The sequence below is a fragment of the Leucopleurus acutus genome (genome assembly GCF_964270905.1).
Source record: "Leucopleurus acutus genome assembly, chromosome: X".
Classification (NCBI taxonomy): domain Eukaryota; kingdom Metazoa; phylum Chordata; class Mammalia; order Artiodactyla; family Delphinidae; genus Leucopleurus; species Leucopleurus acutus.
The window spans coordinates 951,244-962,726 of NC_139148.1; the positions used below are offsets into that span (position 1 = coordinate 951,244).

At 63.4% G+C, this 11,483-nt stretch overlaps 1 protein-coding gene across 4 annotated transcripts; it reads left to right on the plus strand.

Moving 5' to 3' along the window:
- Nucleotides 1-1,018: 1,018 nt before the first annotated feature.
- LOC309977721 (A-kinase anchor protein 17A-like) lies at nt 1,019-10,213 on the plus strand (the record flags this gene model as incomplete). 4 transcript variants are annotated; one of them, XR_014327089.1, is made up of 7 exons in its annotated part: nt 1,049-1,147; nt 2,746-3,523; nt 4,122-4,270; nt 7,061-7,301; nt 8,291-9,222; nt 9,471-9,740; nt 9,870-10,213. XR_014327089.1 is itself a non-coding variant. In XM_082864019.1 (6 exons), exons 2-6 carry the CDS (start codon nt 2,762-2,764, stop codon nt 9,493-9,495), a joined length of 2,109 nt encoding a protein of 702 aa, XP_082720145.1. In that variant the 5' UTR covers nt 1,019-1,147; nt 2,746-2,761. The 4 variants fall into 4 exon arrangements, 3 of the variants coding, with proteins under 3 accessions (XP_082720145.1, XP_082720146.1, XP_082720144.1); XM_082864019.1 differs by having other exon boundaries at nt 1,019-1,147; nt 9,471-10,213; XM_082864018.1 differs by having other exon boundaries at nt 9,501-10,213.
- Between the last annotated feature and the right edge of the window lie 1,270 nt (nt 10,214-11,483).

Genomic DNA, 11,483 nt, shown 5'->3' on the forward strand with positions numbered 1-11,483 from the left:
CTCTGCCGCATGTGGGATCTTCCCAGGCCAGGACTCGAACCCGTTTCCCTTGCATTAGGCAGGCGGATTCTTAATCACTGCACCATCAGGGAAGCCCCCAACCCTGGATTTTCAATGTGGGGACTTGTGACATATTTGGGGCATCAGAATCACATGCCTTGTGCAGCGCCTGGCACAAAGTGGGAGCTTAATAAATTGTCATTTGTTAATTTATATCATAAAATTATATGTATATTATTATGCATAAAATACATGTAACATGTAGTTATGCAAAAGTTCATTACATATGAAATACGTTGCATATAACGCCTAAAGCATATTATTACTTATTTACATTTAAATTTTAGATATTATTAGGCTTCACCTTAAAATGATAAAATACATAAAGTATATGTCAAGTAAGTACAAATAATCGATATGTAATTTGTGTCATTTTCAGATATTAAAAATAAATATTATAGAAAAATAAATGTTAAAATGTAAAACATTCAAAATGTAAAAATACTATATGTTTACACTAACATTGTATTACATATGTAGATGTAATTACCTTATAATATAATAACGTTATGCAACGAATCAATTCCTATAGTAAATAAAATAATCAATATGTAATTAGGTAATAGTTTATAACGAAATTATATTACATATTATGTGCGATGCATAATTATAATAGAAATTTAGGCCCAAACACCTGGTCCCGGTCCTAAGGCAGGTGGCCTCACACTCCTGCCCCAGGTGTGGCCTCAGCCTGGACCTGAACACAGGTAGCGGCCTGGGGGCGGGGTGGGCTCGCGCATGAGCAGTGCAAAGCCCGGGGGGGGAGGGGAGACCCCGGCCTGCACCACCCCGTCGTCTCCGGAAGTCCCGCCTCCGAGGGCGGGACCAGGGCCTGGAGGAGAAACAGGGAGCCGCCGCGCGGCCGCTTCCGCGGGCCCCGGCGCCGGAAGCGGATATGCGTCACAGGGGCGGGCGGCGGCGGCGGCGCCGGCGGCGGCGGTGGTGGTGGCGGGTCGCGTTGGGGTTGCCTCCGGTGGACGGTCGCGACGCCGGGCGGGGAGGCCGCGCCTGCCAGGGTCGTCGGGGGCCCGCGGAGAGCTGGGGCCAGGGCGGCGGCGGCCTGGGACGCAGGCGGAACCCCGCTCCGGTGAGCGCCGCCCGCAGCCGCCTCCGCCCGCGAGCCGGGCGGGGGTCTGGGAGCGGGGACCCAGTGGCCGTGGTATCAGAGGGCCGGGGTCTGCGGGGCTCTCGGGAACAGGGACTCACGGGCGGAGGACCCAGAGGCCGGGAGTCTGCGGGCGGCCTGGGGGCGGGGGTCGTAGGCCTGGGGACCTGGAGTGTGGGAATCGAGGGCCTAGGTCTGTGAGGAGCCGGGGGAGGGGGACCTGGGGTGACGAGGTAGCAGGGGCCGAGGTCTGCGGGGATCTTGGGGCCGAGGACACTGGGGGCTGGGAGAAGAGCCAAAGGCGTCCGGGGGGACGGGGGTTCCCAGGAGGCCACTGGTACCGGGGGGGGCGGTGCGGGGGGTGAGGGCAGGGCCGGTGCCGGAGAGGGAAGGAGGCGGGGCCGGGAGCTGGGGGTTCCGAGGTTAATGGGGTTGGCGGGGGTTACAGGCAGCGGCCCGGGACAGGGAAGGCGGGAACTGAGGGGCGGGGGGGACAGTTAGAGGGGCTGGAGGTACTGGGCACCGCGTAGGGTCAGCTGGGGGTATCAGGGCAGCGAAGGGGCTGGGGGTCGCGCCCAGGATGCAGGAGAAGCCAAGCAACAGGGAAGCTGGGAGTACCAGGGCTCCCGGCAGGCAGGCGGGGAGGGGGGAGGGTGTCCGGGGCTCTGGTTCGGGCCCTCCCTGCGGCGTTTGGGGTCCTGTGGAGCGGGGAGTCACAGGTCTCAAACCAGGCCAGAGCTCCTCTGCAGTACCCCTGACCCTGCCACGTGGCTTTCCTCCAGCTGGGACGCCCGCACCCCTGGGGTTCCTCCTGGATCTGGGGCGGGAGCTCCGAGAGCTAGCGGGTGGGCGGGCAGACCGGCTGAGGCCGCCACCTGTAGGGCTTGGTGTCCGTGGGTCAGGCTTTCTGGAAGCAGGCACGTCTCCCAGCAGGTGGGAAGAGCTGGGGGAGGAGGGGAGGAGGGGCTCCCTCCCCTCCCCCGGTTTCCGAAATGTCACTTTTTATGCTTTATCTGGGAACAGAGAGGGTGCCTCTGCCCACACTGGGGAAGTTGAAGTCGATGGCCCTTGGCTGTTTTTTTCAGCCTGAAACTTCTTTCTTGTTTCTTCCGTGGAAACACAGGGCCACCTCCTCCACAGACCCTCCCAGATGCCTGTCCTGGGCCGTCCCTTCCCTCCCCCGTGAGGTGTGTGCACCCTCTGGTGGAGGTGGCGGGTGGAGCCGGCCTGCCCCGTGTTCGCTGAGGGCAGCGACCGACCCCGCCGAGCTGGGCTCCCACTGCCCTGGCCCCGGGAGAGCTGCCTCTGGGTACTGGGGGCAGGTCAGCGCTGCTGGAGGAGTCGGGCTGCCAGCTGTGCCTAAACGTTTTGTCGGCCCGTTTTCTCCCCTGCTTTAGTGTAATCTCATTAAAAGCACCAACGTCTCGGGCCGAGGGCCTTTCCCTCTGTAGAGGCCCGTGTGCCTGACGTACAGAGAGCGAGCAGACTTGCCTCCCTGCTCCGGGCCCGCGGCACCGGCCAGCCTGGGACACCTCGGCCCGGTGCCCGGCCCTGACCCGTAGCGCACGCGTGTTTTTCAGGCCCGAGGTCCCGGCTATGGCTGCGGCTACCATCGTGCACGACACGTCCGAGGCGGTGGAGCTGTGCCCTCCCTACGGCCTGTACCTGAAGCCCATCACGAAAATGACCATCAGCGTGGCGCTCCCGCAGCTGAAGCAGCCGGGCAAGTCCATCTCTAACTGGGAGGTGATGGAGCGCCTGAAGGGCATGGTGCGCGACCACCAGTTCTCCGCGCTGCGCATCTCCAAGAGCACCATGGACTTTATCCGCTTCGAGGGCGAGGTGGAGAACAAGAGCCTGGTCAGGGCCTTCCTGGCCTGCCTGGACGGCAAGACCATCAAGCTCAGCGGCTTCTCCGACATCCTCAAGGTGCGCGCCGCCGAGTTCAAGATCGACTTCCCCACCCGCCACGACTGGGACTCCTTCTTCCGGGACGCCAAGGACATGAACGAGACGCTGCCGGGCGAGCGGCCCGACACCATCCACCTGGAGGGGCTGCCCTGCAAGTGGTTCGCCCTGAAGGAGTCGGGCTCCGAGAAGCCCAGCGAGGAGGTGCTGGTCCGGGTGTTTGAGCGCTTCGGGGAGATCCGCAACGTGGACATCCCCATGCTGGACCCCTACCGCGAGGAGATGACGGGCCGCAACTTCCACACCTTCAGCTTCGGGGGCCACCTGAACTTCGAGGCCTACGTGCAGTACCGCGAGTACGCGGGCTTCATCCAGGCCATGAGCGCCCTGCGCGGCATGAAGCTCATGTACAAGGGCGAGGACGGCAAGGCCGTGGCCTGCAACATCAAGGTGAGGGAGGGGCCCCTGCGGCGCGGGCAGGGCGCCGACCTGCAGGACGGCAGCCGCGGGCAGGGGAGCGGGCGGCCCCGTGCTTCTCTCACAGAGCCTGCGTCTTCAGGGCGCGCGAGGGAGCCGAACGTCCTCCCGTGGCTGCCAGGGTGACGGTGGCCCTGGGAGGAGCTCCAGCCGGGCCCCCAAACGTCCCTTGAAACGAGGCGACGGTTCTTTTACGGCCGCGCACTGTGCCCCGTGCCGCCTGGGCGGGGGAGGCGCGGCAGCCGGCCTCGGGGCCCCGGGGCCCTGTGGCAGGAGGGGAGAGGGGCGCGTTTGCCGCCGGTACCGGGGCAGGGCGTCGGGGCTCCGGGTACGCTCGTGCTCCCGGCGCTGTCCCTGTGGTTCGTGGTCCCCTTCCCCTCTCGGGAGGAGTGGGGTCCTGAGCGCTGACCGTGAGGCTCGGGGCCCGCGGCCACCCAGGGGAGGGCGTCCCGGAAGCCCCTTCCCTGCGCTGACTCTGGGGAAGCCGGCCTCGCGCGGGCGGGGCTGTCGCCCTCAGGGAGGCTCTCCGGTCGCCCGACCCGCCCCAACCTGCCCCGTTCTCCCTCTGAAGGTTTCTTTCGATTCGACCAAACACTTGAGCGACGCCTCCATCAGGAAACGGCAGCTCGAGCGGCAGAAGCTTCAGGAGCTGGAGCAGCAGCGGGAGGAGCAGAAGCGCCGGGAGAAGGAGGCGGAGGAGAGGCAGAGGGCCGAGGAGAGGTGCGTGCGGCCCGGGCCGCTCGGGGCTCCCGCCTGGGCCCCGTGCGCGCACCCGTGTGCGCATGTGCGGGCGGCGGCGGCGTGGCCAAGCCCCCTACCCGCGTGGCCAAGCCCCCTACCCGCGTGGCCCTGCCCAGTGCCCTGGACGGGCCTTCCCCCTCCGAGCCTCCCTGAGTGCCGTGCGCGGGTCCTGCTGACACAGGCACGGAGTCTTGGCTGTTTTGCAGGTTTTTGCGTTCAGGCTGAAGCTGCTTTTAAGTGAAGTAGAGAACTGATGACGTTGGCGGGTTTTAGCAAAAACGCCTCATTTAGGAGGTCTGTAAAGTAACTGAGGTTCACGCGTCTAACGGCAAACTCGGGGGACGACCTTTCCCCCTTTTATCTTTTGCTTTGTGAGTTATAAAGGCAACCTGATCAACGATACTACCTGGATTTTAGAAAACAAGGAAAGATTCTTCTTGGTCCATCACGGCTGCTGTGCGCTTGGTGTTTCTTTCCAGCGTGTGTGTGTGTGTGTTACAGTCAAGGTGTCGTGTGTTTTGCAGAGTGTTGTTCAGTCTTAGGTGTGCGTGATCTGGGCAGTTCATTGTTCACCAGTGTGTTTATCTGTTGGCTGAATTGACTTACCTCTTGCCCTGGCTGTCGAGTTCCTGTTTTGTTTTCCCTTCTTCACCGACAGCACTAACACAGATGCGGAGATATCTCGGCGGGTAGCAGTTCCTTTGTCTGCACCGGAACCCAGTTCCAGGGTAGTGCGTCCAGACCATGCCGCTGTTCTCTGCTCAGCCCTACGTGGCTCCCGCGGGGAGGCGGGGATGCCTGGGCTGCAGACGAGGGTGTGGCCGTTGGTTGGGGGCCAGGAGCCCCGGAGTAAGGCCGTGGGTGCAGAGAGAGGAACGGGCGTCCGGGGAGTGTAGGCTGTACTCGCTGCGTGGCTGCCCTCAGGAGGCGGCCCTTGGCGGGGACGGTTGGGATCGTGCAGTGAACCGGGCCGCAGCGTCAGCACGGCCCCCTCAGGCAGAACCGGGAAGCGCAAGTGGCGTGCGGACCACCCACCCGCCCTTGTCCCCAAACGGGCCTTGTCTCCCCTCTTCGAGGTGGGCCGTGACCACAAGCCCCCGAGCTGGGGGGTGTAGAAGTTCCCCACGGCCTTCCTAAAGCAGCTCTGAGGTCTCGTTAAAGGCAATTTGCTTGACCTTATGGCAGGAAAAGTGGGTGGGGAAACGGGACTGAGAGTGGCCTTGGAGGACACAGAGCAGGACACGTCCTGGTGAGGACCCGGCCTCGCAGCCCCAGGGCGGCGCCTCGGCTGTGGCCACGGAGCGTGGCAGGGCTGGCCTGGCACGAGCGGTGGGCCCGGGAGGCGCCCAGGGTGAGCAGTGGTGACCAGGGCTGTGGGACGGAGGCTCGGCGTCTGTGCCGCATCACGGGCGCGCGTCTCTGGGTCCTTCTGTGTTCATAGGAACAGAGTGCAACTGCCCAGTAGCGGTCGCGTTCCTGGTCGTGGCACGCCGTGGGCCATGAGCTCCACAGTTGAGAGCTGTGGGCACTTGAGGCCCGTGAGGCAGCTAGGACCCGCAGCTCTTGACGGACACCTGCTGCGGGAGGCCTTCAGGTGTGTGTGGCCTCCTGGACGCCGGCACCCTCGAGCTGTCTTGCTTCCCCGCGTTAGCTCGGCCTCGGTGCCCAGCCCGCCCCCTCCTCCGCGTCCGGATGAGCTTGGGTCCTCCCGCCGCCTCCTCCGGGCCTGGCACCCTGGGAGTGATGTCGGCTCTTCTGCAGACAGTCCGCCTTCTGGCCTCAGGGGTCTCCTCTGTGTCTGGTCCTTCCTGCAGCGACCTCTCTGCTGTGCCGGCCCCACCCGCAACTCAGCGAACAAAAGCTCGCAGGAGATGTGGGTGTGCCGGGTGGACACATCCGTTGGTCTTCAGACCTTCCCTGGGGGTCTGGAGCCATCCTGCTTTCGGTGGCATCCTCATTTCCGAACGAGGAAGGATGTTGTTAGGGTCTAGGCTGGTGGGTGTGGTGCGGGGGTGTTTATGGAACAGTCGCTGTCTCCAGGGAGTGTGTACGCAGTGATCTCGCAGGGTTTCCCCAGGCAGTGCGTCCTCTCGGGACCCCTTGATCGGGGTACACCCCAAGGCAGACCGGGTCGGGTTTGCGTCCCCGTGCCTTTGTCGTTTCCACTACTTCCTATGAAAGGCCATGCGGTAGTCTCTCGTGTTTGGTCTTGCCCTTAGCTCGCTGCTTCCGGAACCTTCCTGCGGCTGTGTACGTTGCCGATTCCCTCCCGCTCAGGGCCCGCGGGTTCCCGGGGTGTGAAAGCCCGGGCCGGGTGTCTCCGCTGCCGCTGGGGCTGGGGCTGGGGCTGGGGCTGGGGCTGGGGACGGTGCAGCACGCTGGCTCTGCGCTCAGGGTGCGTGCGGCCAGCGGAGGGGCCTCGTCGCTCCGCGTCGCAGCCCTTTCCCCGTCCGTCCGTCGTCGCCCCTCCGCCAGCCGGGTGCCTCTTGTTCAAAACTCAGCGGCCGCTGCGTCCTCCCTGGCCATCCGTCCCTTTCTTCACGATTCCGGGCTGGGGTCGCACTCAGCGAGACTCTCCCGCGGATGACGCCGGAAACTCGCAGCCCCTGAGCGCCGCGCTCCTCGGGGTCCCCGGATGCGACTGAGGTTTCTCCGGGGAGGAAGCGCCGCGATGCCGAGCCCCGCGGCCGCCACCCGGGTGCCCTGTGGATGGCGCGCCCTCGCGCATGCGGCCCGCGGCCTCACGGAGCCCGTGTCTCGCTCGCGCAGGAAGCAGAAGGAGCTGGAGGAGCAGGAACGCGAGAGGCGGCGGGAGGAGAAGCTGCGCAGGCGCGCGCAGAGGCAGCGGGAGCGCGAGCTGCGGCGCGGCCAGCGGAAGCTGGAGAGGCTGCAGGCGGAGGAGCAGCGGAAGCTGCAGGAGAAGATCCGGCTGGAGGAGCGCAAGCTGCTGCTGGCGCAGCGCAACCTGCAGTCCATCCGGCTCATCGCCGAGCTGCTGAGCCGCGCCAAGGTACCACCTGCCGCGCCTGCGGGACACGGCGCCCGGCCCGCGGGTGGGGCTCGTTGCGCGGGACGACGCTTCTGGCGTCCCCGGGTCGGCTCTCCAGATCCGCGCCCTGTGCTGAGGGAGCCCGTGGAGCTGTGGGTCGGCCTCCCCACGTCCAGGCCTCGCAAGGGCCGGCCTGACGGGGGCGGGGGGGTTAGGTGGCGGGAAGTGGGGGTGGGCAGAGCCCGCCAAGGGCCGCCCGCCCACCCCCGGGGCTCACTGGGGCCGCGCTGCTCAGGCCCCGTCAGGTCAGCCGCCCTGGGCCGGGGCCTGCCGGGGGTCGGGGCAGAGGCCGGAAGATGCGCGGTCCTCGCCGTGGCCCCGGGAAGCCAGGCGCCTGGAGCCGGGCCGCGCCCCCTCGGTCCGCAGCTGCAGAGCTGACAGGTCTCAGCTGCGCTGTGCGGACGGCCCTCCCGGTTCCCGCACCTGCTTCTCCTGGAGGCCAGGCCGGTAACTGCCGCGAGCCGGGCCGGGGGCGTGGACGGACCTTGCTGGGCGCGCCTGGTGCTCAGGCGGGCCGCAGAGTCAGGCGCGGGGCGACCCTAACCTGTTGTCTGGTTACAGTTGTGATCAGTCCGCGGGAAGGAGCGTGGCGGGCGCGCTGAGACCTGTGGCAGCGTGTTCTTGTTTCATGGTGAATATTGAAGACCCTGAGCAGGCCCGGCCCCGCGCCTCCGCGCCGTAATCTCAGTTCCCCGTGGCCGGCGACCTTCGCACCGACAGCAGGCGCAGAAGGCCCGCCCCGGGGCTGCGGCGAGGAGCTTTGCCAGGGCTTTCCTCCGCCGGCTGGGCAGGACGCCCGGGCGCGGGCAGGTGCGGCGGGCCGGGCTCCAGCCGGCCGCCCGCCCGCCCGCCCGCCGGGTCCCCCAGGCCGGCGTCTGCAGAGCCGCGCGCCGCGGAGCGTCCGTGCGGGTTCAGAGCCCAGCTCAGGCGCGGCCCCCTCTGTCCCGCAGGCCGTGAAGCTGAGGCAGCAGGAGCAGCGGGAGGAGACGCTGCGGCTGCAGCAGCAGGAGGAGCGCCGGCGGCTGCAGGAGGCGGAGCTGCGGCGAGTGGAGGAGGAGAAGGAGCGCGCGCTGGGCCTGCAGCGCCGGGAGCGCGAGTTGCGCGAGCGTCTGCTCAGCATCCTGCTCAGCAAGAAGGCGGATGGCGCCCGCGCGCCCGCGGGCCTGGGCGCCGCGCACGCGCACCTGCTGCAGCCGGTGCTGGACATCCTGCACACCGTGTCGGCCGGCTGCGCGGGCGCCGCCCCGCCCACGCCCAGTGCCCAGCGCGAGGACCCGCCCCGGCCGCCGGCCGCGGGTCCCGCCCAGAACATGAACGGCGGTGCCGCGGACGAGGCCCCGAGCAAGGAGGGGCAGGATCCTCGCCGTGTCGCCCCCGACGACGGCCCCTCCGAGAAGAGGTGCCCCGGCGTCCTCGCCTGCATCCCCGACAACAACCAGCAGCCCAAGGCCGCGCCCGCCGCCTGCGAGCAGAGCGCGCCCAGAAAGGACGCGCGCTCCGAGCAAGACAAGTGCAACCGTGAGCCCAGCGGGGGCCGCGGCCGGGCCAGCGGGGACCGGGGCAGCGATGACGGGCCCAAGCGGGAGCGCAGCCGGCCGCGGCGGGCGGGCAGCCGGGAGGACGTGAGGCTGCCCAAGGAGCGGAGGTCGCACAGGAAGCGCTCGCACCAGGACGGGAGCCCCCGCCGGCGCAGCGCCAGCCCCGAGTGCGAGCACGAGCACGAGCGGTCGCGGAGGTCCCACAGCAGAGACCGGCATGGCCGGCGGGAGAGGAGCCGGGACCGGGACCGCAGGGGCAGCTCGGGCAGGAAGCGCAGCCGCCACCGACGCAGCGAGAGGTCGCGCTCGGGCTCCCCCAGCCGGCACCGCAGCACCTGGAACAGGTAATGCACGGAGGGCCCAGGCAGCAGCCGTCCCGGAGGACCAGGACGGGGGGGAGGGGGGGCGCACGTCCTGCTGCTGCTCGCTGCCCCCCACGCCACCCCGCCACCCCCCCCCAGCACACCCAGGGAGCTCCCTGGTGAGGAAGGCACCGCCTCCAGCCTCCTCTCCCTCGTGGCCGTGGGTCTAGTTCAGAGGCATCGTCCCCGGTGACGAGCTTTCGTTTCCCTTAAAACTGTTGATCCAATAGCTTTAACGTCAGCAGTCCTCTCTGAATCAGGAGGAACACGTAGGCCGCCAGCCGTGAGAATTGCAGACCACCCCACCCTGGGCACACAGGCTGGCAGCGCCGAATCCCTGCACCTGCTCGGAGACGCCTCTCATACTCACTTCACGGGAGCTGCCTGTCGCGTCACGGGGATGGACTGTCCGGTGTGGCGGCCACAGCCCCATGGGGCATGGAAAAGAGGAAGCCTCGCCCTGCGGGTGTTTTTTTGTTGTTTGGTTTCTTCCCTCTTTTGTAAGTTTAACAGACTGGGAACAAAGTTTGGGTGGGATGCCAAAGGAAAATGGCTCTGGTGCATTTAAGTCATTGGCGGGGAAGCTGTACGTTCTGCAACGCGGAAACTCAGACGTGCCGTCTTTTTAGGTGTGGGCAGGTGCGGAAGTGGTACGGAGGGTCCCAGAAGCTCACTTTTCTACAAATTCAAGTAATTCAGCGTAAAAAAAAAAAAGGTTGATTAAAATTAGTTTTGGTTCCTAGTCAAGGTTAGCCTGTGTGGTTTTTTTAAGAAACCGTTTTGCTAAATTATTTTTACTTGGAGCGTTTCAGATTTAATGCTGCAAACATGTTAAATTTTATAATCGTTGGCTTCTCTGAGTGAAGCTCAGAAATACTTAAAAATAGCTGTTATCGTCCGCCTTAGGAGAGATGGTGTTTATTCCAGTTTGCATTTTTATGGTGAAATAAAATCTTTTTCCAATGAACTAATGTTTCCCATACTTAATGTGTGTTCGTGTTTTTAAGTTCTTCGGGCTACCTCACTGACCTGAGCGTAATTTGGCATATCTGAAATCGCTGATTTCTAAAGATTCATTTCACATGCTGTGACTTTTGTAAAGTAACTCCCTGGAGGAGAACACGGGTCCTGAGACTCATTTGATTTGTTTACCGGGAACATAAAAGTGTAGCAAGTTCACAGAAGCAGTCTTTTTAAAGCTACAGTGCCATTAAAAAAAAAAAAAAAGACTTAAAGAAAGTGGTTCTCTCCTCACCTTGAGTTGAGGTAGCAGGTAGGTGTCAGTGCCCCTGCTGGGACCCCAAGCTGCAAGTGATCCCTCCGTCTGTCTGTGTTTTAAGTCAAACGCAGATGTTCTCAGCACGTGGAGGGTGGTTATATGCTTTTTCCACCCTAGTCACATCATCGTCAAAATCTCAGGTCGGCACAATAGTCTTGCACTTTCCTTCTCTGCGCTGGCATTGGTCTGGTCTGTCACCAGTCGAGGTGTGGGTGCAGGACGTGCTCAGATGCCCAGTGATTGGAGATGCCTCTCAGAGATGCACACGGGCAGCTGTGTCAGGATTCCTGCAGCCTGGCATTAAGTGTTTTTTGCCCCGTCAGCAGCTCTGAGAAAGTCGGAGGACTGGGTGTCACTCTGGGTGCCCAGGATATGTTGCTGGGTGAGACAGGCCCCCTGAAACATGGGGGGGGCAAGTACAGGACTGAGGAGCAGGCCACGTGGCATCGCGTGTGTACGTAGGGGAGGTCTCTGAAGTCAAGGGAGATCTCCGTGAGGTCAGAGGAGGTTTCTCTGAAGTGAGGGAGAGTCAGATCAGCAGACATCTCTGAGGTCAGGGGAGGTATCGCTGTAGACGAGAGTCAGGCATCTGAATTCTAAACCTGTTCCACTGATCATGCGTATTCCACCTCCAAAACCACTGAGCTATGCAGCAGAAGGTGGAGGCGTAATCAGTGCTGCCCAGGCCAATCCTCCCTTACCGACTGGTCCTCCGCCTGCTGGGTCTGTCAGTTCCTGAGATGGGTGGCATTGACATCTCCAGCCGTAGCAGCAGATGCATCTTTTTCTCCTCAAAGGCCTAACAGTTTGTGCCTTTTGTGTTTGACACTGTGTTATTAGTTGCGTACAAGTTAAGGATTGTCACGTCTCCTTGGAGAACTGGCTCCTTGGTCATTTGCAGTGCCCTTCTGTACCTTGATAATTTTCCTTGTCCTGAAGTCTGTTTGGTGGTAAATGGGGAGGA